Source organism: Marmota monax, unplaced genomic scaffold, assembly GCF_021218885.2.
Source record: "Marmota monax isolate L192 unplaced genomic scaffold, Marmota_monax_Labrador192_F-V1.1 WCK01_AAM20220418_F8-fsc00178, whole genome shotgun sequence".
Lineage (NCBI taxonomy): Eukaryota > Metazoa > Chordata > Mammalia > Rodentia > Sciuridae > Marmota > Marmota monax.
The window spans coordinates 127,671-151,742 of NW_026694501.1; the positions used below are offsets into that span (position 1 = coordinate 127,671).

The 24,072-nt window shown below is 51.5% G+C and overlaps 1 protein-coding gene across 8 annotated transcripts in view; it reads left to right on the plus strand.

Moving 5' to 3' along the window:
- Positions 1–2,174: 2,174 nt before the first annotated feature.
- Fam178b (family with sequence similarity 178 member B) overlaps positions 2,175–24,072 on the plus strand; it is an 81,718-nt gene continuing 59,820 nt past the window's right edge. For 3 of the 8 annotated variants that reach the window (XM_046420092.2, XM_046420095.2, XM_046420094.2), the window contains exons 1-5: positions 2,175–2,350; positions 3,325–3,429; positions 11,164–11,316; positions 18,873–18,978; positions 22,138–22,222. In XM_046420092.2, the coding sequence (XP_046276048.1) occupies positions 11,165–11,316; positions 18,873–18,978; positions 22,138–22,222 (343 nt within the window). In that variant the 5' untranslated portion in view covers positions 2,175–2,350; positions 3,325–3,429; position 11,164. Of the gene's footprint in view, positions 2,351–3,324; positions 3,454–11,163; positions 11,317–18,363; positions 18,538–18,872; positions 18,979–20,876; positions 20,996–22,137; positions 22,223–24,072 lie in introns of those variants that run through there. The other 5 variants (XM_046420097.2, XM_046420099.2, XM_046420093.2 and 2 more) reach the window with 4 other exon arrangements.

Genomic DNA, 24,072 nt, shown 5'->3' on the forward strand with positions numbered 1-24,072 from the left:
CACGTTCTCTCTCTCCAGTGTGCCTCTGGGGGCTCAGAGCACTATGTCAACAGCTTGGACTACTTACTGCAGGAGAAGAGGTGAGTGGAGGGGCATGTCTGTGGGGTTGGCAGCACTAGAGCACTCAGAGCAAATCCATCTGAATGAAGCAGGCTTCCCTGAACAGACACAGTGCGCCCTGTGTGCACAGATTCATAACCAGCAAGTGGAGTGGAGCTGGGCCAAGGGTGGCATCTCTGAGCAGGGCACCTCACCCCCCACCATGGACAGCACCCTTGTCCGGGTGCTCCTTGGCTTCCTTATGCCCAAAGACTGGAGGTGTTCAGTTGGCAGGGAGTGGAAAATGGACAGGTGTGCCTGTGGCCTCAGGAGTCATGCTGGGCAGCACTTCCCCTCCCTGTCCCGCCCAGCATGGAAGCTGGCTTTCCCCTCGCAGGCTGGCTGCTCACACCTGCCCTCTCACAGTGGAGCCACACCTTGTCGCAGGTGGTTCTGGATCACTTCTGGCTGGCTTTCCCACCCTCTGTCTTCAGAAGCTTCTAGAGGCAGAATCCCCCGGCTGATGAGGATCACAGATGCATCAGGGAGGTTCAGTGGCATTGGGACCAGCCACTTTTGCTGTTGGCTGAATGCCAGCTGGGGAGGTCGGCTGGCCCTGGTGAGCCCTTGGGGTGGAAAGGCTGGACCTGCTGGCTGGAATAGACCCTCTCTCATGCTGGGAGCAGCCGTAGCAGCTGCTCCTGTGCTGGGGTCATCTTCCCAGGCTACTCTTTGATGGCATGTGAGCAGATGCTCGTGTGACCTAATTCTTCTCTGTCCCCTCTCCTGTCTGTTGAGTCATGTTTCCTCAGTGTGTGTGGTTGGGTTGCGTCTGCAGAAGCTGAGTGTAGACGGGGCAGTTTACGCTTAGGGCTCTGGCCTCACGGCTCCACTAGGCACTCAGGCTGGAGACTTGATTTTCCCAAGTTCCTCGCTCTGCCTTCTTGCCCACAGGTGGGCGTTAAACACACATGTGAGACTGATTACTGCTTTCTCTGCCTTTGTCCTTTTCTGGCCCTCTGCCTCCACCCACAGAATCGGCCTCCCTCCTCCTCCCAGCTCCTCTGACTTTTGTTTAGCTTCCTGAACCTGAGTATTTCCTCCCAACCAGATGGCAGGTTAGGGAAGGAGCCGTGTCTATGTATTTCCATGGTGCCGAGCACTGGGCCCTGAATTCATAGATGCTTGAAAATATCGACAGGAAAGTGAATGCTTGTGGAAAACCCATACCTGGCTGTCAGTGTGCCTAGCAGTGGGAGATTCTTGCTCTTTTCCGGCCTGTTCAGTAGCACACCTGGGGGCCTTTCAACAACAGGCACTTATTTCAAGTGGGAAGTTCAAGATCAAGACTCTGGCCAGTTGGGTTACTGATTCAGGTTGTTCCTGTTTTATAGACAGCCACCTTCTTGCCATGTCCTCATGTTGCAGAAAAGGAAGCTCTCTGGTTCCTCTTGTTACAAGGACACTGATTCTATTGGACCAGGGTCCCACCCTGTGACCTCATTTAACTTTAATTATTTCCTTACTCCAAATTCAGCAACCCTGGGGTTTAGGGCTTCATGAATGGGTGGGCCGAGGCGTGGACATTTTCAGTGCATGGCACACCAAGCACTGGGCCTGGGCCAGGCACTGGACATGTGGAGTGCCTGTTCACCTGGAAATGGAACAGAATGGATGTGGTATTTCCTAGTCTCTGGAGCTACTATGGGGGGCCCAAAAGAGCACTGCTTACTTAATCTGAAGGTCAGGAAAGGCTTCCTGGAGATGTTCTTGTCCTTGACCCTTGCAGGATAATAAGTTTTGTTTGGGAAGGATAAGCCCTGTGTAGAGGCAGGTGGGACAGGCCAGGCTGCTCCTGGCCAGCAAGGATAAGAGTCTCCTCATTGAGGAGTGGGAGGAAGGAGGCAGGAGATACAGTTGAGGTAGCAAGGGGGCTGGATGGCGTGTAAGCACAGGTTGAACCGTGGGAGAATTTTAAGCAGGCACAGATGTATTTAAAAAAGAACATGCTGGTGACCTTTGGAGAACTTGTGGCTCACATCAGGAAACCCTGGGAGGAGCTTGAGGGACCTCTGATAGCTCTGTGGCCTGAGTAGCCGGGAAGTGGGGGCCTTTGTGGGAAAGAGGAAGGCACACTTGGCCATATCACACTCAGCTGGAAATCATCTATTTAGTGGTAATAGAAGGATCTGAGCACAAGAGAGAGGCCTGGGTTGGAGAGAGAATATTTCAGAACTGATAGCCCATGGTACTTGATAGCCCATGCTGCTGCTGCAGCACCACCCTGACTTCACCTGGGATCTCCTGGCAGGTACTTGGAGGGGCTAGAGTGGGGCTGGGGAGGCACGGACAGTGGAAGCTGCAGGACAGCTTGCTGCCCACTCAGGATTTGCAGAGTGGTTAGGGAATGTCTTGGGCCGTTTTCTGTTGTAGAAGTAGAATAGCTGAGATGGGGTGATTGTAAAGACCAGGGTATTTTGGCTTGAAGCACTGGAGGTCCACAAGCACCTGCCAGCATCTGGTGAGAGCCTCGTGCTGCTGCATGTGTGGCGGGAAGGTGGGGGCCACACAGAAGAGAAAAGGGGCAGAGCTCCCGTGAGAGCCAAGAAGAGCTTAGTCTTTCAGAGGCCGTACCCCCTCGACTAGCACCTCTTACAGGGCTTCCACCTCTCAGTACTATCACACTGGCCTTCAGATTTCAGCATGAGTTTTGTTGGAGCCAAGTCATAATCAAACCACAGCATGGAGTCAGAGCCCCAGCAAGATAATGGTGCACACAAGGGGCCTGTGGTCACAACTGGTTGGAAGTAAACAGGGCTCCAGGCTACTGAAGGACAAGGGACAAAGGGTTGGGAGATACAGGGAGTGAGCAGGGGCTGGAGGGCTCTTGCTATCTGTGACTGGAGAGCCAGACAGTGAGTCAGGGACACCAAGGAGTCCAGGGTGTGGTTCTGCCCGGCTGTGCAGCTGGACCTGTGCGAGCAGAAGAGCCAGGCTCAGGCCTAGTGTGTTTAAAAAAAAAAAAAAGAGTGAACTCCAAAACAATGTCCACGAAGCTACACATAACATTGAGTGTCCGAACCCATCTTCCTTCAGGCTTATCAACTCATCTCTTCTCACTGGAGGCAGCACAGTGTGTGGATGCAGTGACTCCCACACCCCGCAAACTCAGACCCGGGTGCCTTCCTGCAGGGAGACCAGGGTGACTCGGCCTCTGCTTCCTAGCCTTGTGGGTGTATAGGGGTGCTTACAGCCTGGTGACAGGCTCTGGCTTCTTCCCCACAGGGAGCAGGCCCGGGAGCAGGAGCAGGAGAAGCTGCTGCTGCAGCACCACCGTGACTTCACCTCAGATCTCAATGAAGACGAAGTGCCGCTGGCCCCCGAACACAGGTGCTGGGCCGGGGCCTCCTGCAGGTGTGGTCAGAATTTCAACTAGCAATTTGTAGGCCGTTCTTGAGCTCTAAAGCAGAATCCTACTCTTATAGCCACATTTATTCATTGATTCAAGAAATATCTGATCAGCTGGTGGGCATCAGGGTCCAGTCTGGCCTTAGAGGACACAGATCATAAAACACAGCCCAGTTAACTGTCCAAGTTCACAAAACCAGATCGCTTTGGAAAATAGCTACACGAAACCACATAACTGAAAACTGCCTTTCAAGGGGGATTATGGCCACATGACTTTTTTTTTTTTAAATCTTCCTGTCTGGGGAAAGAAAGTGACTTTTTCAGTGCTTTCATCTGGGTCAAGACTGTGTTGGCCCTGGTTTAATTGGGCTGTTGGCTGGAGAGAGATCTGGATTCATTTGTACAACAGGGTCTGGGTCTTGGAGATGCCTGAGGACCACAGTTGAATCCTTGTTCTTTTTTTTCCATACTGGGGATTGAACACACAGGCACATAACCACTGAGACACTTCCCTAGCACTTTTTATATTTTATTTAGAGACAGGGTCTTGCTAAGTTGCTTAGGGCCTGACTAAGTTGTTGCTGAGGCTGGCTTTGAACTCATGATCCTCCTGCCTCAGCCTCCCTAACTGCTGGGATTATAGACGTGTGCCACTGTTCCAGGCTTGAATCTGTCTTTAGGGTCTACTGTTTTCTATCTGCCTTATTTTTTTGAGCTGCTGTGGCAGAGCACCATGGAATAGGTGACTTGTGAAGAACAGAAATGTTTCTCAAGCTCTGGAGACTGGGAGTCCAAGACCAGGGTGCCCGGATGCTCAGGCTGCACAGGGGGCCCTCTTCCAGGCTGCAGAGCACTGATGTCTTGAGTCCTCACTTGGCAGAAGAGGGCTAGAGAGCTCTCACTAGTCCTGTTCACAGCGGCCCCAAACTCATGATCTGATCCCCTCCCACAGGCCCCATCTCCCAGTTACCTTGAGGGTTGGGATTCCAACATCTGAATTTTGGAGAGACACATTCAGTCTATCACACCATCCATCCACCCATTTGTCCATCCACTCATGCATTCATCCAACAGATGTTTATAGAGTACCAACCTGTGCCAGGCGGCTAGATCCTGAGGATGTAGCAGGAGTGAAACCAGCCTGCTGTCTGCCCTGACGTCGCTGGAGTCAGGGTAGGGAGAGGAACAGTGAACAAGGTAAACGCAGCCGTGACAAGTGCTCAGGAGAGGAGGGTGCACAGAGGCCATACGGGAGTTTGAAGGAGGAAGGCGCAGAAGTCTTCCATGAGAAGGTGGCTTTCAGGAGACCCCTGAGAGGGGAGAGAAGCTCGTGCCTGTGGTGGGAGTGCTCCTAGCATGTTGGGAGCAGTGGGTGGGGGCCAGGAGGTTGGGGAGGCCGGTGGTGGGCACCTACTTCACAACTCTTCCCCCCCGCGTGAGCTTCCACAGCTGACGTGACGTGCATCCAGAGGAGGCACCTGTGGCTACTCTGTTGGGTGGGCTGTGAGGACAGGCAAGGGCAGCAGGGAAAGAGCAATGAGAGTGTGCTGGGAAAACTAAAGCATAAGCATCCTTTCCCTCTGTTGTCACCACAATCAGCTCAGGAGATGTGACTGTCCTCCCCGCCCCAAAGGCAGGGACCCCACAGGGTGCCCTCAGGCCAACTCAGCTCTGACTCCACCTGCCCAGAGATAGTGGCTGATCCCACAAGGGGAGGGCTCAGCCACAGGACTGCTGGCGCCTCCGTGCCATCGCAATGCTGGCTGCTGCACTGTCCCCCAGTGACCAGGCATAAGTCAGGCTTCCTGCAAGCCCTCCTTGGGTTTGGCTTGACTTGCTGGTGGCTCAAAGAACTCAGGGAAATGTGTGTTGCCCAGTTTACTGTGAAGAATGTTAAAAAGGATGCAGTTGAAGAGGTGCTGAGTGAGGTTGGGGCAGGCGCAGCATCCAGCCCTCCCTGGGCAGCCGCCCTCCAGGGACCTCCACACGTTCAGCCCTCCAGAAGCTCTCTGGACCCACGTCCTTCTGGGTTTTCTGGAAGCTTCGTGGCATAGACAAGATTTCTGATAGACCAGGTGGGGAAGCCCAGCGAGGGCTGTGTGGTCAGCTGCCTTTCTCCAGGGTGTGGGCAGGACCCTCAGGATCCAGGAGGGTCTTATGACCTCTGATCAGACAAAGGAGGTCACAGAATATCTCTGTGGCCAGCTGGGGCAGGGAAGATCGGTGTTTCTTTGATCCTTGGGGGATACCTTAGGGAAGAAAAATTCTAGCTTCCGTGCTCTTCCTCAGGGAGGGAGTTAAGAACTAGGAAACATGGATGAGAACTGTGGGTGGGGAGGTGCAGGAAAGTTCTGGATATGTTTTCAAGATAGAACTGAGAGAATTTGCTGACAAGCTAGATTAAGGATATGGCAAAAGGAGGGAATCTAGAAGGGAACCCCAAGTGTTTGGCCTCAACAGCTAGAGGTTAGGAGTATCTTTAAATGGGAAGACTTAAGTGATCACAGGATAGGTCGGGGTTGGATATGAGGTCAAGAATTCACTTGGGGAATTCTAGGGGCAAGATCGGGCAGGTGGCTTGGAGCATGAGCCTGGGAGTTCTGTGTGGAGGTGGCATTTGCTACCTCGAAGCTGGATGAGAACAAGTACCCCGGGGAACGAGTACCTGAGAAGATCAGGACCCTGAGCACCTAGAGGCCATCAGAAAGAGCAGAAGAGGATGCTGTGTGGTCTGCAGGGAAACCAGCTGCCAAGTACTGACAACCAATGGTCAAATCAGGGCGATTGAGAAATGACCATTGCATTTAGCAAAATAGTGGTCATGGTGACCTTGACAAGAGCAGCTCTGGTGGGCTGCTGGGATCATGCCTGACTGGAATAGATTCATGGAGGACAGGGGAGAGGACAGGAGAGTAAGATGGGCAGTGGCTGGAGGAAATGGGGTCAAGGTACGTTGGTAGGTTGTTTGGTTGGTTGGTTGGCTTCTTTCTTTCTTGGGGAAAATAACAGCATGTTTCTGTGCTAATGGGAATGCTGTGGGAGAGGGGGCATTAAAGTTGGGGTGGAGGGGGTCTTCAGGATCCCTGTGCCCTAGAGTAACCCCTGCCATTGGTCTTGCTGGGTGCTATCCAGGCTTCCCCCCACCCTGAGCCTGAGTGTGCTTTAGCACTGTTCCAGGCCGTTATGGGCAAAGCTTTGATAAATGCTCAATGTTCTACGTCCATTTCCGAAGGGGTGTTGAGTGATATAAAATGTACATGTCCTCAGAGCCTTGCTCTTAGGATCCCCAAAGAATTCACACCATTCTTGTTGCTCAAAGGTGATTGTAAGGCTGTGCACATGCCTATAATCCCAGCAGTTTAGGAAGCTAAGGCAGAAGGATCACAAGTTCAAAGCCAACTTCAGCAACTTAGTGAGGCCCTAAGCAACTTAGCAAGTCCCTGTCTCAAAATAAAATATAAGGAGTGCTGGGGATGTGGCTGCGTGGTTAAGCACCACTGAGTTCAGTCCCTGGTACAAAAAAAAAAGATTGTGAGCAACACCATGGCTGGCCATTTGTCTTTTTTTCTCGACATTTTCTGATAATCACCTCTGCACTAGACCAAATATCAGCAGAATCTTACTGTGAAGTTTGTGGAGAGTCAATGTAACTTTGAACCTGTGATTCTCTGTAGCAGAGGCTGGACTCCGCTGTTGTTGGGTGAAAGCTGCCACAGACAACAGATCGGCGCGTGGGCCTGTGCATGCTGGCGTGGCCGGCCTGGCCTCGCTTAGGAGGACCTGTTGTTACCCAGGAAGGCCCATTCTGCCTGCCACCCAGTATGCCAGCCACCGAAGGAATGGGTTTTGCAAAAGAGAAGGAGTTTATTCAGAAGGCAGTCCCAGGTTCACACATGAGGAGCCCCACTGAAGTTCACCTTCCCCAGGGGTAGGGTTTAGGGGTATTTATGGGATAGAAAAAGAGTGATCTGAGAGACTGGAGCAGTAGGACAGGGATGGGAGGCAGGGAAAGTGAACCAGCCACAGTCCATGCAGGTACTATCAGCTACCCATTTCTTCATGGGACCCATGTTCAGAAAATGGCTGCATTAGCTGCTCTGAGTGTGGAGTTTGGAGCCCTCTGATGTCAAAGGTCACCCATCAGAAAGTCACCTGTGCAGGTGCAAGTGCAGATCCGTGGTTTCAGCTGAGTTGAGGAAGGGAGACAAAAAGCTGTCTGAAGATTTTTGAACAACTTGGGTAGCTGTGACCATTGTGACCCTGTCAGACATCATCTGTTGCAAGATCACTGGGGGCACACCACTTGGCTAAAGACCTTTCAATGAAAATAGAAGGGAATGGCTAAAAGCAAGCACAGCGAGAGGTTGAGTCCGGGCTCCCCTGGGCTTGTCTGCATGGTGGGGAGTCTGGGAACTCGTTGGGATTGGAACCATTGTCCCAGATAAGCAGGCAGAGTTTCTTGCACAGTGCAGGAGATCCAGGGCAGGGCTGCCAAGAAGTGCCCGCCTTGAATTCCAGGAGGGCAGGTGCTGGTGCTGCCTGATATCCCAGCAGATTCAGAGCTTCCCTCTCAAGAAGGCCTTGTGGTACCCCATGACCAAGGCCATCTTCTCTGTGAGCTGAGGCATGGATTGGGCTTCTGGCTTCCCACTTGCTGGATAGATAGGCTCTGAATGGAACCTCTCAAAACCTTTGTAAAATCTCTGTAGCAAGAATAACTGTTGCCATTGTTCCCTCTCTACTGACCATATCTAGGATGCTGTAAGTCAGGGCTTGGAGGTTTCACAGTTCCTCACTTTAGAAAGGGAGTTATCTGTGTAGCCAGCTTAAAGCAGGAGATACTCCTGGCTTTGAAATCACTGCTGGTTTTCTGAGCTCGTGACGTTTTCCAGTGGTGCTTTGAGAATGCCTCTTTGACAACAGTCACTTTGAGGTGGTTGTTTTGATGTGGGATCATTCTGATGGGACTGTTCAACCTGATGCCTAAAAAAGAAAAAAGGCAACTCAGTACAAAGCCCAGCAGCCTATTCTGTCTCTGAAGAGGCCCAGGAAGTGGTGGGGCCAGGGAACAGGCTGTGAGTCTGGAAGGGGTGCAGCTGAGGTGGGGCCAGGCCCCAGCCAGACAAGGCGATTAGGATTGCCACAATTGCCTGTCCCAGAAAGGACACCAAGATCCTGAGCATGTCTGCTTGTGGCCTGGGAATGGCCTGTGTCTGGAAGGGATGACATCCTAAATTCTTTCTTCAAGTTAAAAGACCTAAGTGTGTGCCAGGGCAGCAGGGGTGGTGGGGCTTGGGGGGTGGATATTTAAAACACAGCATCATCCTTTATTGCCAGCTCCAGGCTGCACAGGAAATCCTCAATTAGATGTGTAATTGTCGTCTCAGAATGGCTAATAATGTGCATACATTATAGTCAACATCACAAAAATCCCTTTGGTTTTGGGGACAGGGCTGGGCCCCCTTCACAAATGAGCCCAATTCTTACAGAACTTTTAAAAATTTGCAAATTTTTCCTGACTATAAAAGCAATATAAGCTACAGTAGATACTCATAAAAGTCTGATGGCAAAGACATAAGCAAGAACTCATTTTACCACTTGCATGGCAGCTTTTTATTTTTAAGTTGTTGCTGGGGCTTTATTTTATTCATTTATATGTGGTGCTGAGAATTGAACCCAGTGCCTCACAAGTGTGAGTCAAGTGCTCTACCACTGAACCACAACCCCAGCCCTTGCATGGTGGTGTGTTGAGATGGTTTCTAAAAGCCTTCAGATCAGATCTTCCTGTCCCGTCAGTGGTCCCATTCATTGTCCCATTTCATTCTCAGCAGAGCCCTGGGATGTAGGTGGGGCCTTACCTGGGGCCACTTGGGCTGAGAGGGAAACAGGTGTTCATGGCTGGCCAGCAGGCTGCAGGCTTCGCACTCACCTCCAGTGGCAGCTGTGGGTGTCCCAGATCCTGATGAGCCCCTGAGCTGTTCCTAAATTTGCTGTCTCAGACAGCAGGCCTGGCTGGGAACCTGACTGGGCATGGACTGTCTTCTGGAGAGAAGAGGGAAAGCAGTGTTTACAGCTTATTTAGTTTTATTGTTGTTAAATGTATGTTATATTACTATAACATTAAGCAGAACTATCATATATATGAAGTAAACAGAACATGTCTTCTCTCTCCTCATCCTAATCCTGTCCCCTAGGGATGATTGTTCTAGATCACAGTGGGGTATGTCTTGTGTGTCTGAGTAGATTTGTATTCTTGTATACAAACATGTAGATATTCCCCCCTTACCCATGTTTCACCTTCCATAGTGTCAGTACTTGCCCATAGTCAACTGCTCTCTGAAAATATTAACTAGAAAGTTCCAAAAATAAACAATTCAGTTTTAAGTTGCACATCATTCTAAGCAGGATGAGGAAATCTCATGATGTCCTGCTCCATCTTGCTCAGGACATGAATCATCCCCTTGTCTAATGTATCCACACTGTATACACTGCTCACCAATTAGTTAAGAATTGGATTATCTGATTGACTGTCACAGTATTGTAGTGCTTGTGTTCAAGTAACCCTAATTTTATTTAACAGCAGCCCCAAACTTCCGAGTAGTGATGCCAGCTAATCAGATATGCCAAGGAGATAGTATAAAGTGATTCCTTTAAGTGAGAGGATGAGCATTCCCAATAAGGAAAGAAAAAATTATTTTCTGTGTTGCCAAGATCTGGAATGGAAGAATGAAGCTGTGCAATTAATAGTTTTGCTTTCACACTTCAAACTGCATAGATTACAGCCATGATGTGTGATAAGTGCTTATTTATGGAAAAAACAAGCTATAGCGTTTGATACTATATAAGTAAGGTTCCAGGCATCCACTGAGGGTCTGGGAGCATATTCCACAGGGGCAGAGGGTATGACCACGTGTGCGCGTGCACACACACACACACACACACACACATATCCTGTTCTGCAGCTTGCCATTTCTACCCACCAGTGTACAGTAGTCAGGTGTCCATGCCAATCTGTCACGTAGAGATTTAGCTCACTGTTGGGAACCATCTGAAAGCCTTCCTTTTCCCATCCCCGTTTCAGAGGGTCCCCTCTTCCCTTTTCCTTCCCTGTTCATGGGCACAGCTCCGATCTACTAAATCAGACGCTTGGCAGGAATAGGCAGGCTCTGCGCTTAGCTGGAGTCAGGGGAGAATCCAGCCCTGGCAGCTGGCCTTGATGCCCTCCTGCTGTCCTGTGCTTCCACCCAGCCCCTGTGGCCCCTGGGCCACTGCTTCCTCAGCCCTCCCAGGACACTCTCCCTGGCCCTGGCTGCACCAGCCCTTCTGCCCACTCTCCCTGCTCGCACTGTGTGGGCTGTTCTGTTGTGGGTCCCTCCCCTAGCCAGTGAATACTGCGGTGAGTTTACACTTCTCTTGGTTGGCCAATGCTGATGCACCCTTCAACACCTGGCCTTGAAAACATGCAGTGAAAGTTGACCTGAGCAGAGCTCCTGGGTGGAACCGGTGCTGGCTCCCCATCCCCTGGCCCTGAAGTGGTGTTCTGATAGAGCAGGCTGGTGAGGGCTCCATGTCTACAGGTACATGGCCCTTCCTTCATCAGCAGGTGGTGCTGTCCCTCTGGTCTACAGGGGGCGCCCCTGGGCCATCCGTCCTTCCCTCCATGCTTTAAGCCCAGATGTGCCTCTGACCCCTGCTCCCCTCCCCTTGCCTCTCCAGGATGCTGGTGGAGAGGTTCTCTGTGTCCCTGCAAGTCATCCCACCTGTGCATCCGGGTGAGACTGTGTTTCTGCCCAGGCGTCACCCCCTGCCCTGCATTCTGGACTCCTCACATCTAAAGCCACACAACCACCTTGAAGAACTGTTTCTCAGGTAAGTGTGTTGGTGGGGGCAAAGCCTCGCCAGGCCCCTTCCCTCTAGAGCCCAGGGATAAGGGACACCCCAAAAGAGGTCATCCAGAGCCATGTTTTAATCAATGGCTGTGTGCTCTTTTAGGGATACCAGTGACATAGTCATGCCTGTCTACTTATAAAATTTATTAATTTAGCACAAACTATAAAAAATCTTCCACTGTTGCACAAACAATCTGTGAGTGGGGCGCAGCATACAGGGCCTGGGGTTTACGGTTCAGTCAGCCCTGGGACCAGTTTCTGGGCCATCCACAGCAGGGCCCCCTTATCCTTAGTGTCACATTCTGCAGTTTCAGTTACTTGTGGTCAACTGTGGTCTGAAAATATTATATGGAAAATTCCAGAAATAAAAAGTTCATTGATTTAAGTTGTGTCCCATTGTGAACAGCATGATGGAGTCTCAGGCCGTCCTGCTCTGCTCCAACTGCAGAGTGGATCCCCTCTTGCCCGGTGAATCCACACTGTGTTCCAGTTGCCCATGAGTGTCCTTGTAACTATCCCTGTCATCAGAGCTGCTGTTGCAGGGTCTCAGTGTGTTCAGGTGACCTCTGCTTCACAAGAGCAGCAATGCTGGGAGTTCAAACGAGCCCCGGGAACAGAGAAGCACTTCCTTTAAGTGAAAAGGTGAGAGTTCTTGATTTAAGGGAAGAAAAAAGTGATATGCTGTGGGTGCTGCGAGCAGAGGTAAACCAGACCTCCAGTCCAGGGAGCCAGGAAGCAGAACTCTGCTAGCTTTGCCATCACACCTCTACTTACAAAAATTTGGGCCATAGTGTGTGCTAAATGTTTAGTGAAGTTGGAAAAGGTACTAAATTGTAGGGTTTGGTACTATCTACCATTTTGGGCTTCCATTGGGGATCTTAGAACATGCCCCCCACAGGGAATGAGGGAGCACTGTATTTGTTGGAGACGTGGCACCTCCTTGGTCTGTGGGATGCCAACACAGAAATTTTTCCCTAGCCACGGGCACACCTGATAACAGGAGGAAGCTGTCTTGTTCCTCTCCTTTTGGGGAGTAAATGTATCCCTATTACTCATAACCACCTACTAGATTGCTTTTTAAGAGGATTTTTAAATGATTTACCACAATAATGTTCAACACTTAGAGTTGTAAGAAAGAAAAAGTCCACGGGATTCAGTGCAATTGTAGTTTTCCAGGTACCCTGCTGGGTTGGACGACAAGGGAATGTAAAAAGGGCCACCATTGGCCACCTGTAAGGAGCACAGAAGTTGGACTGCTTCTGTGGTCTCTTAGGCCACATTAAGACTTAAACATAGGAATCTTACTCTCTTTTCCAGCCATGCAGGGCTTTCTTATGAATGTTAGTTCATTTTCCATTACAATAACTAAATACCTGAGGCTGGGTACTTATAAAGAAAAAAGCTCATAGTGGAGGCTGAAAGTCCAAACAGCATAGTAATAGTAGTGGTGAGAGCCCATAGTTGCATCATCTCATGGCAGATGGCACTGCATGGTAGGAGTTTGTGAGAGGGAGGGATCTCAGGCCCAGACTGGAAGCCAAAGAAAAAGTTCAGGGAAGGATCCACTAATGACCACTTGAGGCTCCACCTCTGAAACATCCCTACACCTCCTATCATCTCCATGTTGGGGACCAAGCTTCTAAAACTCGACCCTCTAGCATACACACTCACTGTGCTAATCACGGCATTAGGTTTATTTCATTAATTCTGAGTTCATCATATTTTGTAACATAAAGATTATTCTTAATATTTTGATTTTTCCTTTGAAAGTTTTTTTTTTAATTTTTCTTAATGTTATTGTATTTTTTATACCTTTATTTTATTTATTTATTTTTACGTGGTGCTGAGAATTGAACCCAGTGCTTCATACATGCCAGGAAAGCACTTTACCACTGAGCCACAACTGCAGCCCCTCCTTTAAAAGTTTTTATCGTAGAAAATTGCAAACATATAAAAGTAGAGTGAACAGTGGCATTCACCTGTAATCCTAGCTACTTGGGAAAGTAAGGCAGGAGCATTGCAAGTTTGAAGTCAGACTAGGCAACTTAGACCCTGTCTCAAAATTTTTAAATTTTTTTTTAAAGAACTGGGGATATAGCTCAGTGGTAGAACCCTTGCCTAGTGAGGTCCTGGGTTCTATAAAATAAAATTTTATAAGGAAAATAAGAGTAGAGTAGTGAAGAACATAACCTATCTCCATGTATCCTTCTGTCAATTCAGCACGGATCAGCTCAAAGCCAGTCTTTTTCCTTTCTGCTCCACCCAACACCACCATTCCCCCAGAATTACTTTCTAGGAAAATCTCAGACACACATAATTTAATCTGTAAATATTTCAGATTATGTCTCTAGAATATAGCACTCTACTTTTAGACGTAATTTTAATACTACTATTGCACCTAAAAATAGTAATTTCTTATCATTCGTATCAGTCAGTATTAAGATGTCAGGTGTCTTGCCAGGTGAAGTGATGCAAGTGTGTAATCCCAGCTGCTTGGGAGGCTGAGGCAGGAGGATAGCAAGTTCTAAGCCAGCCTCAGCAAATCTGTGAGGCCCTAAACAACTTAGTGAGACCCTATCTCAAAATAAAAAAGGGCTGGAGATGTAGCTCAGTAGTTAAGTGCCCCAAGTTCAATCCCTGGTACAAAAAAAAAAAAATTTTGTTTTTCAGTTGTCTTTTTTTTTTAATATATTTACTTTATTTATTTTTATGTGGTGCTAAAGACTGAACCCAGTACCTCACGTGTGAGGGGCAAACACTCTACCACTGAGCTTTAACCCCAGCGCCTTCAGTTGTCTTTTTTTTTTTAAATATTTTAATGTTTATTTTTCAGTTTTCAGTGGACACAACATCTTTATTTTATTTTTTATGTGGTGCTGAGGATTGAACCCAGCTCCCCGTGCATGCCAGGCAAGCGGGATACCGCTTGAGCCACATCCCCAGCCCCCTTCAGTTGTCTTATCAATGATTTTATGTAGCATCTGAGCTGGCCCAGGCACTGCAGCAAACAGTGTAGTGCCGCTTTGCCCTGGTACCTGGACACCTTAACCATTTTCCTGGCTTTTGGACACACACATTATAAGCCATATGATGGGCATATTCTTTCACAGAAGCACTTGCCTGAAGGTCTAGAGTGTTGCTGGCAGCTGTGTGAGATTATTGGGTGTGCAAGAGCATTGGTCAGGGTTCACATTACGATCTGGAAAAAGGACCTAACAGAACTGATTAAAAAAAAAAAAAAAACTGAAGGAAAAAGAAGAAGGAAGGGTAGTGGAGTTGGAGAAAGAAGAGATACAGACTCTAGGGCAGCCGAGAGAGGGAGGCTCCCTCCCTGCCTCAGCCCCGGGCTGTGCCCACAGCAGGTCTCCCGTCCTGGACTGGCTGGTGGACAGAAGTGTTGACAGATGAGCCCCATATGGAGTGGTGACCCACGATCAGCCAGTGCTGCCAAACAGGGCCAGGTGGCCGCCCAGCTTCCCTCCTCCCTCAGATATGCTAATGAGCCTCCAATCCTGTGGCTTTGGGAATCTGCACAGGGCTTCCTGGAGGAATGCCCTGCCCGCTGTGTGACACTGGGATGTGACATTGTCGGTGGCTCCCGTGGGGCAGTGGGCAAGGGCCACTTCCTGGAGGTCACCATTTAGCCTTGGGTCATCTTTCATTTCCTATTTATGCCAAAGACTTCAAGTTCAGACACAGAATGGGAAAGGTCCTAGTGACCAACAGGACCCTCTCATATTCAGCCAGAGGGTACCAGGTCTTGCAGTGCAGAGAGTTCACACTTTGTGAGCTGGCAGGAGATTTTATTTTCCTAGTTATACGCCTCTGCCTTTTCCAAACTTTCTACAATGAAGGTATAATTTTTATCATTGGAGGGAGAGAAAGTGTTATTTTTTTAAAATCACCTCTTGAAATAGATTCACTTCTCCTTACCCTTCTGTGAAGGGAGAAATATCTTTCTTTTCTCTGAACGAAGTGGGAAATGCCAGCACAGATCAAGCAAGCTGTTCACCTTGGGTCACAGAGCAGGTGCAGGTGGGCTGGGCAGCAGAGTGCAAGAGACCTCCCTGACTGTGGCCTGCACAGGTTTGTGTGGCTGAATGTGTGACCTTGGGTCACTCCCTGGAACCAAAGTAACATGTCCTAATGACAGCAGTTGGTGTCAGCCAATTCCAGGAGCTGAAGTTTTTCCTCCTTCCTTGAGAGCAATTCAAAAGCAAATCAGATTTCCCTAGTGCAGAGCATCAGAGCAGAAATGAGCTCCACAGAAAGGGAGAGGTGGCCTGCCTGGCTGGCTTGCTCACAGGCTTTCCTTAGAGTCCACACATGTCCTCTGGGCACATCTGCCGCTACTGGCATGAGGGTGGGCATGGGGCAGGGTGTTCCTGTGGGAAGACTTCAGCAGGCAGGAAGAAGCAGCAGGAGGGTGAGTCCAGTCTCCTCACCTCGGTGGCACTGCATGTACCTGCACCTTCCCGAGGCCCAGCAGCCCTGGTTCCTGTTCAGATTCGAGCACCTCCTCCTCCTGGAGGGGGCCACCAGGGTTGGAGCTGTGAGTAGCGATCCACCAGCTGTGGGCTGTGGACAGGACTCAGTCCTGCTGGCTGCAAATGCCCCGTGTTATGAATAAAGCAAGCTGGGCCGGTGTTGGGAGCCCTGGGCTTCTGACCAGGTAGCTCTCTTAGCTTTAAACAGAGGAAAGAAAGAAACAGAAGAGGGGTGCAGGAGAAGGCCGGCCCTGTTGTTCTTTGTATTCTGCTTAGGCATTTACTTAAACTTTCTTTTGAAAACCTGGCGAGCGCCCAGAAACCAATACTGTATAAATAACTGCCCTTGGTGTTTATCCTCCTGCCATCACTTGGGATTCGTGAGGCATTTGGAGACTGCCCACTGGGACTGGTGCCCATAAAATAGGCAAGGAGGTAGAAGCTGGAATAATCTTCCCTTGGACATTATCAGGATCATAAATTCCAAGGAGGCCCAGGCTCTGCTCCAACAGCTTGGTGTGCAGAACCAGGCTGGTCCCCTACTTGGTCCATGCTCGTCCTGAGGGCCTCCCCTTTGGGCCAATTTTCTCCCCTTTTTTCCTTCTGTTCCAGCAGGCGGTGATGGGGAGAGACATCTGCCTTCTGTCATTGCCATCATGGCTAGGGATTAGCAGTGCCCTGGCTATGGCTGGACACACAGCTGAGGCCCTCGTGGGAACCTCCCTTCACTGGGACCCTCTGGGGTGACAGCTGGGGCTTCACACTCAGCTGGGCCTGCATGCCATCTGCTGTCCCTCCCCTTCTCCGCCAGGGTCCTTTGGCATTCTCAGGATAACTTTTGACCTCAGTGTTGGCAGAGGCACCCACAGGCCCCCAGCATCAGCATTTTTGTTGTGGAGATATGACACTGGCTTTCTCAAATCTGACAACTCCTGATTCTGTCACCCAAGATTCTTGAGATTCTGCTGTAGACACCTCCCACCTCTTCCCTTTTCCTCATCTCCCTGCTTGGATGCTGGCCTGGGGGGCCCCTTCTTCCTGCCCCAGAGGCAGGACAGTGTGCACACAGGGTCAAGCCCAAGGTTACTTGTGCTGTGAAGGACTCCCTCCCTGGCCGGGTGCAGGGCTGTCTGGGTGGGCAGCACTCCCCTTGTGCTGAACAGGTGCCCCACTTGACTCTGGGGTCCAGCCTGTGTCTCATCTCGCTCCTCGTGATCTCGTGTACTTCTGGACCCAGAATTCCTTGAAAGCCATTTGTTCCAAGGCAGAGCCAGAATGTGCCTTTCCTGGCTGTCTAGTTTCTTATCTCACAGATGAAACCAAGCTCAACAGCAGTGAACTCAAAAGATCTGTCATTTCTCTGGCAGAAACTGCTCTGCAAGGCCTGTGTAGCAGAAGGAAGACTTTGCGACCCAAGAGATCACTCCCTCGGTGCAACAGTTGGAAATGTGTGGCCCAAACCAGCAGGGACTTGTACTGTTGGCTCCCTCTCCAAGAAACTGGCAGGGTACCCCCAGCCCACAGCAGGATACCAGAGCCAGAGTCTCCTCAAAGTTCTCCTCAAAGTGCCTCAATGTGTGGCCTCCTGCAGGGTTCTGCCAACATGCAGGTCCCTACAGACACCCCTCAGTATCATCTGCACTCAGGCTGTAGGGCCTGTGCTTATGCCATACACTTTGGGGTCAGCTGGCCAAAGCACCCCTGTGACTGGGCACGTGGGGTAGCACAGAGCGTGCCCCAGCAGCCCTGGGTGCGCACGTGTTTGGGAGCCCTGAACTTCACGGCCACAGGAACAAAGCCTCTTTCTCCTCTGAACTTAAATGACTTTGAAAAAAAAAAAAACATACAATTTGTAAATTGCCTGGACATCCTCAGGGAGACAGCATCTTGGCTCTGAGGGGAATCTTGGCTTTGGAGTGTTCTGTTCCTGGCAGATGAAAGCGTGACGTCCTTTTCCAAAGGGGTGGGGGCTGAGCGAGGATGGTTCTATCTCGGGTCATGACATTAAATGCTATCTGAGTGTGCTCTGCGTGGATCTGGCCACCAAAAAGAACAAACATAAAATCACTTTCTTGTTTTCCTGGAATCCACGTAGTCGTTGGGGGCATTATCTAGAAAGACAAAGTAATGGAGCAAGTATATAGCGAGTGGGAGCTCCTGCCCTGACCTGGCCTGCCTAGGGGTGACCAGGAGTTTGGGGAATGCACCAGAGTGCGGCCAGCCCCTCTAAATTGACCTCCAAAGCATCTGCCACCAGAGGACCTCTGGCCACATCAGGTACATCTGCCCATTCAGTGGAGACCAGAATCCTGTAGGTCAAGGTGATTTTCCAGGGCTCCTCTCCACATCAGCAATCTGGCTCTGAGGACTCCAGTTAAAGGGAGGGGCCTGGTGGGAAGGCACTGAACGTACTGGCAGGTCACGCCCTGATCCAGGGACAGGGAGTTTCTAAAGAATCCTCTGGGGAACCCTCACTTGGTATTTCCTTCCCAGAATTTCCCCATTCTGGGCCCCTCTCTGTTATTTTCCCATCCTCTCAGGTGTCCCCTTTGTGTTGGAAAAAAAAATACAAGATGGGGAGGAAATGCTCTGTGTAACTGGACCCCGAGGCCTGTGGGTAATCCTGCCTGCCCCCTGCAGCCCTGAGCCACAGGTGGAGAAGCCTGACTCCTCCGTTCTTGCCTCACCTCACCAAGATGCTTGCCCCACCCCTGGTAAATGCCTCAGTTTTCCCCTCCATCAAATGGAAAGGTTGGACTGTACTGCCCACTGCTGTGTTTAACACAGTGAGGCGTATCCTTGGAAAACACTGGAGAAAGGCAAGTCGTTCTGATGATGGCGGTTGGGGGCTGGGGGCGAGGTGGTTTTCCAGACAGCACCTCGTGTCATGGACTCTAAAGCATGTGTCCCTAGTGTTCCAGCATGCCTCATGGCGTCCCAGCAAAGCTGGGACCAGAGTCTCCAAGACAGGTGCCCCTCAAGCCTCTGCTGCAGGAGTCTGCTGGGCCTGCATGGAGCCTCCCCTGACCTCGCCCCTCCGTCTCCACAGCTCCCCAGTGGCACAACAGCTCTCCTTCCTGCACAATGGCCTCCTGAGCAACCTGTACCTGCACACCTCTGACTGCCCGGTGCCTCTGCTCCAGTGGCTGTTCCAGGTGAGTAACACAGACGTACCACCAGGTGGCAGGAGCGCGGCAGCCTCGTGGCCCACAGGCCAGCAGGCAGGAAGGACCAGCCACTTCAATTCGCCTTGCCGCAAGTGCTATGAGGCTGGTCCTGTCCAAGAAGAGGGAAGAAGGTGATGGGCACGAGTCCTCACCTCATCTCACCTAACGTGACAATGCCAGGTTTGGGCCATGTAGGAACCCACCTGTCATGCAGAGCTGGCAACCTCCTGGGCTCCATACTGTCAGAGTGTGTGCCTCTCAGGGTGTCGTCTTTGCCACCAACCCTGCAGCACCTTTTGAATTCTGAGCCGAGGGTCCTTGAGGGAGGGGGCGTTGAGTGTCTGCGTATCCCACAGTGCAGTAGTAGGTGGCTGGGAAAGCCAGGAGCAGCTGCTGCCCCTGCTCCAATTCCTCCCTCCTGCTGGCTGCTGGGAGCATGCATTCTGCCAGGGGCTTGGGACCTTCTCCCTGAGGGTCAGGGAGAAGCAGTAGAGCAACCTGGAGCCAACCCGGATCCGAATGCAGGGCATGAGGATGCTGCCTGGCCTTAGGCCCCACCCACAGCTGTCCCTGTCTGGAGATGGGCAGGTCACAAGTTCCAGCTGGTCCCAGTACTGCCAGTTGGAGCCTGGAGCCCAGCTGTAAATCAGAGCCACCGTGAGGGTGGCTTATTCAAGGAACGCCTCAGCCCGGTCAGCCTGGCCGCCTTCCAGAAAGAGCTCTCGCTGCTGCTCTGGGGTCCTGCACGGTGCTCCTCCCTGCCTCCCAGGAGAAGGGTGCCAGCTCCTGGGGCCCTTGTGTGTGGCTGTTGCCCTCATCCCTAACCCAGGCCTGGGGGATGGCGGATGAAGGGGAAGGAACAGTGTGGTCATTATTCTCTGACCCCGTCTGCGCAGCTTCTCTCTGCTCCTTGCACAGTATGTGACAGAGTGACAATTGGGCATTGGGAAACACAAAGAGACCCTCTAAGGCAGCACCCACAGAGGGTCCCTGTGTGGCCCCGACACCCTGTGGAGCACCCTCCCACAAGGCTCAGTCCTCACAGGCTCTGAGCCCCCAGCCTCGGCCGGCCAGCTGGGTGGAAGAGCCCTCCCTGCCCCTTCTCCTGCCTCTGCTAGGCCAGGGTGGGGGCGTGTCGAGGACTCAGCCCTGTGGCCAACAGCTGAAGTGCAGGCTCTGGCACTGCTTTACGGGTGTCCCCTTGGTTGAATCACCTGGCATCAGCTCTGTGCATACACTGAGCCTATAGTCCCGTGTGGGGGTTAAATGAGTAAGTCCTACAGACCACCCTGCCCTGTGGACCCCCATGCTCTGCTTAGGGCCTGGGCGTCATCCACAAGAAGAAACCAAAGCCTCATGTCTCCTCTGGACTGAAGCCCATCAGTGAGGGGCACACAGGACCTGGGAGCCTTCTGGGGGCACTCGGTACCTCCACACTCGTGCACTTTAGGAAAGGTTTCATCTGGGAGGGGCAGAGAACCCTGGGGGTTCCTTACAGAGATACAGGGGTAGTGGAATCCCAGGTCAGGGATGTGCTGGACCTCAGGAGGAGCTAGAGCCAGGGTCAGGGAAGGGCAGGATCCTAGGTCACTTTCTTCTCCTCCAGTTCCATGGCCAAGTAAGGCCAGGTCCTGTTCCCAAATTGGAATCCCCAGGAAGGAGAGTGTGCTTGGCCTAGGAGAAGCCAAGTGGCCTGTCCCTTCATAGGCAGTTGGATGAGTACAGTGGCAGCAGGGCTGGACTCGTGTGTATGTGAGCTCCATTCTGAGAACTAGGGGCTGGGATGGTCAGCTACTTCCTCTGTGCATTCAACTGCTTCCTGAGGACATCCTGAGTTCTCACGAGGACTCAGTCCTGTGCCTACCTCTTCCCCTTCCCAGGGCCTTCTGTTGGTGTCCTGTGGGCCCTCGTCACCAGGCTTTGGCCCCAGTGCTCTTGACCTCCATGGGCTCATCCCTGGGCCTCATGTGCATCTGCCAGCAGGCCTTCCAGGGAGTGGACAGAAGTAGGCAGCATTCACCCTTGGCAAGTTTATATTCTTATTGGGAGATGTTAAAACATTCAGTTCTGAAATAGTGAAAAGAGGGAAGGAAAGGAGGACGGCCGAGGCCAAGGCTCTGCGGCCGAGTTTCTGCAGGCTTTTTGGGCAGCTCTCCTGGGAACCCTACTGTGAGGGGGTGCAGTGGCAGGCTGGCAGAGTGCTGAGCAGCAGGCAGTGAACTGCAGGAGAGATGCCTGACAGTCATAGTCCAAGGCTGCCTGAGACTAATGGCCATTTAGAGTTGTCCCAGTGGAGGCCAGGGGCCCAGCACTGGCCAGTTAGCAGATGCAGGCTGCCCTTGGAGAGGGGCGTGATCTTGGGTCAGGCACGTCCTCCAGAGTCACTGCCAGAGGACCTCAGCTCAGGGTCCTCTGGTCCTTGTGGGAACAAGAGTCTCAGTTCCCAGAGGGGAGCACCCACAGTGCCTGCCACAGCACTGAGCAGCCCTGTGCAAGAGCCCAACCAGCCGAGGCCTGGCCTTGTCCCTGTGTCCCCAGACTGGATGGCACTCCATTGCTCATCTCCATGTCACACTCTCTCCATGGCCTAAATCCCTAGCACATGGCTCTTGGGCTCAAGGGACATTCAAAAAAGGACCCCAGTGAGTTTGAGTTAGGGGAGCAACTACCCTTAGTTGTTCGAAGATCTGTGCCTAGTGCCCAGGACCAAGCCAGATAAGTTAAAGTGCTGACCTGGACATGATTTGAAGTCACAGCAGGGCCAACGCTGTCATTAGACAGCTGACTGTGGCCAGTGCTTACGAGCCCTTTCTCTTCCCTTCCACTGGCTCCTGCCTTAGAGGGGACATGGCTGTGACAGCAGGGAATGAGGGCAAAAAGACCAAGACCCCACACAGGTCATGTGGAAGGAGATTTCAGGTCACATGCATGTACCCCTGGGCCTCAGTCCTCACATTCCTGCTTACTAGCCGCGTACCCTAGAGAAGCTGTTGATGTCTCTGAGAGTGATTTCCTCGTCTGTAAAGTGGCGATGACGACAGTATCCTCTACCACTTAAACTTGTGAGGACTAAGTGGCATTATTTAATATGAAGAACAGACTTTTGCTGCAGTTACTCCACAGGAATAACCTTTTTTCTTTCCCTAGCTGCTAACATGGCCTCCAGAAACTTCTTCAAGAGCCTTCGACCTCCTGTGGGATCTCAGTGTGGATGGGCTCTTCTGTCAGTCCGGTCAGTACTGGGATGCAGGGCGGAGCAGAGTAGCTTAGCTCTCAGGCTTGTGTAACACATGACTTTGGGTGTCCCTGAAGCCCAGTGGTGGGGACATTGCGTCACCCAAGGTGGAGACATCAGGCTCTTTGGCTCTGGCTCCAGCACTAGTAAAAAGCTGAGTTGACAGGCTTTTGGCACCTTGATCTGGTTTCAGATCCAGGTCACTATGGAAATCCAGGCTGACCTCACAGGCCCTGGGGGTCCTACAGCAGTCCAGGAAGCTGGGCTCAGACCAGGCAGGCCCCAGGTCTAAGGGGACACCTTACCTCCAAGGTCTTGCAAGGGTCCAAGTTTGCCTTGGAGGGTTCCAGGAGCATTGCCTCAAATCAGGGTGACCCCTGGGGCGGGGGCGACCAAGGCGAGTGCCCCAAAGTGCCCCTCCACAGCCCTCCTCCACTGATAGGGCGTTCCTAGAGCCCTGGATTTCTCCAGGCTGCAGTGAGAGCCTCGGTTTGTGCCTCGATGGTGGCATTTGGGGGCGTATTTAGTTCAGAGTCCACAGAAACAGTGTCTTTGCTCCCTTCCCAGCTTGTCTGCCGTTGGTACCTGAACTTAGACACTTTGGCACCAAAAAATATTAAGTAACCAGTTGAAAGTTGCTTAAAGCAGATGGTGAGAGGGATTCACGGGTGCCCAGACCCTGCCTTTGCCCAGCCATAATCACCCACCTGCCTGCCAAAACACGAGCGTGCACGGCGTCTCAGGCCAAGATTGCAGCCTGGCACACTGTCAGCCCCAGCCCTGTGAGAGGTCTGTATTGTGCTTCTCTGCGTTAGGAGGTGGCTGAGCTGGGGGCCATCTGTCAATTGGAGCATTTCAGCCGCCTCCGCCCCTCCCCCAGGGAAGCCTGACTGAAGTCTTCTGAAGAGCAGCAGTCTTCACCCTCTCCCTTTTCCTAACCTCTGCCCCTGCAGCCTGGGCTGCCCTTTGGGGCCCTGGGGCCGCCTCTGCAGCATGCCTGCCCCTTCAGGAACAGAGGCCTCCCTGTCCTGGCCCTCTCCCTGCAGAGGCAAGTGTCTCTTCCACAGAGGCGGGGACATCCCACTCTCCGTTGCCTCTTGTCCCATTTTCCCTGATTCACCCTCTGTCAGGAGCGGCCAGAAAGCAGCTCTTGAGCCCCTGTTCAGCTCACCCCTGCTCCTCCAACTCCAGAGCATTTCCTGTGGATATCACCTAAGAGCCGGATCTGGATTCTCTTCCCTTGCCCAATAGGATAAAGATTGGCCTAGAGAATTCCATGCCTAAGATTAGGATCATCAACAATTCAGGGCAAGTAGAGGCAGGGTCCACAGAATAACTCAGGTAGGGACCCGAGCAGAGATTTGCAGACTGATGGATATTCACTGCAGCATTGTTCACGAGAACCGAAAGGTGGAAGCAACCCACATGTCCATCAATGGGGGAACGGATAAAGCAAATACAGTATATGTGTGTACTGGAATATTATTCAACCTTTAAAAGGAAGAATATTCTGTCACATGCTACAGTGTGGATGAGCCTTGAAAACCTTGTGCTAACTGAAACAAGCCATTCTTAAAAGGCCAAGTGCCTCTTCCTCTTACTCCACTCACATGAGGTCCCTGGAGCAGTCAAAATCTAGAGACAGGATGTGAAATGGAGGCTGCCTGGGGCCAAAAGAGGGAGATGGGAATTGTTAAGTAGATGCAGAACTCCAGTTGGGAAGATGATCGTGATGGCTTCCTGCCAGCGTCAGTGTCCCAAACCCTGTCACACCACATGCTTAGAAATGGTGGAGGTACCGTCAGCCGTTGGGCTCGAAACCAGGATCTTGCCCATGCTAAGCACAC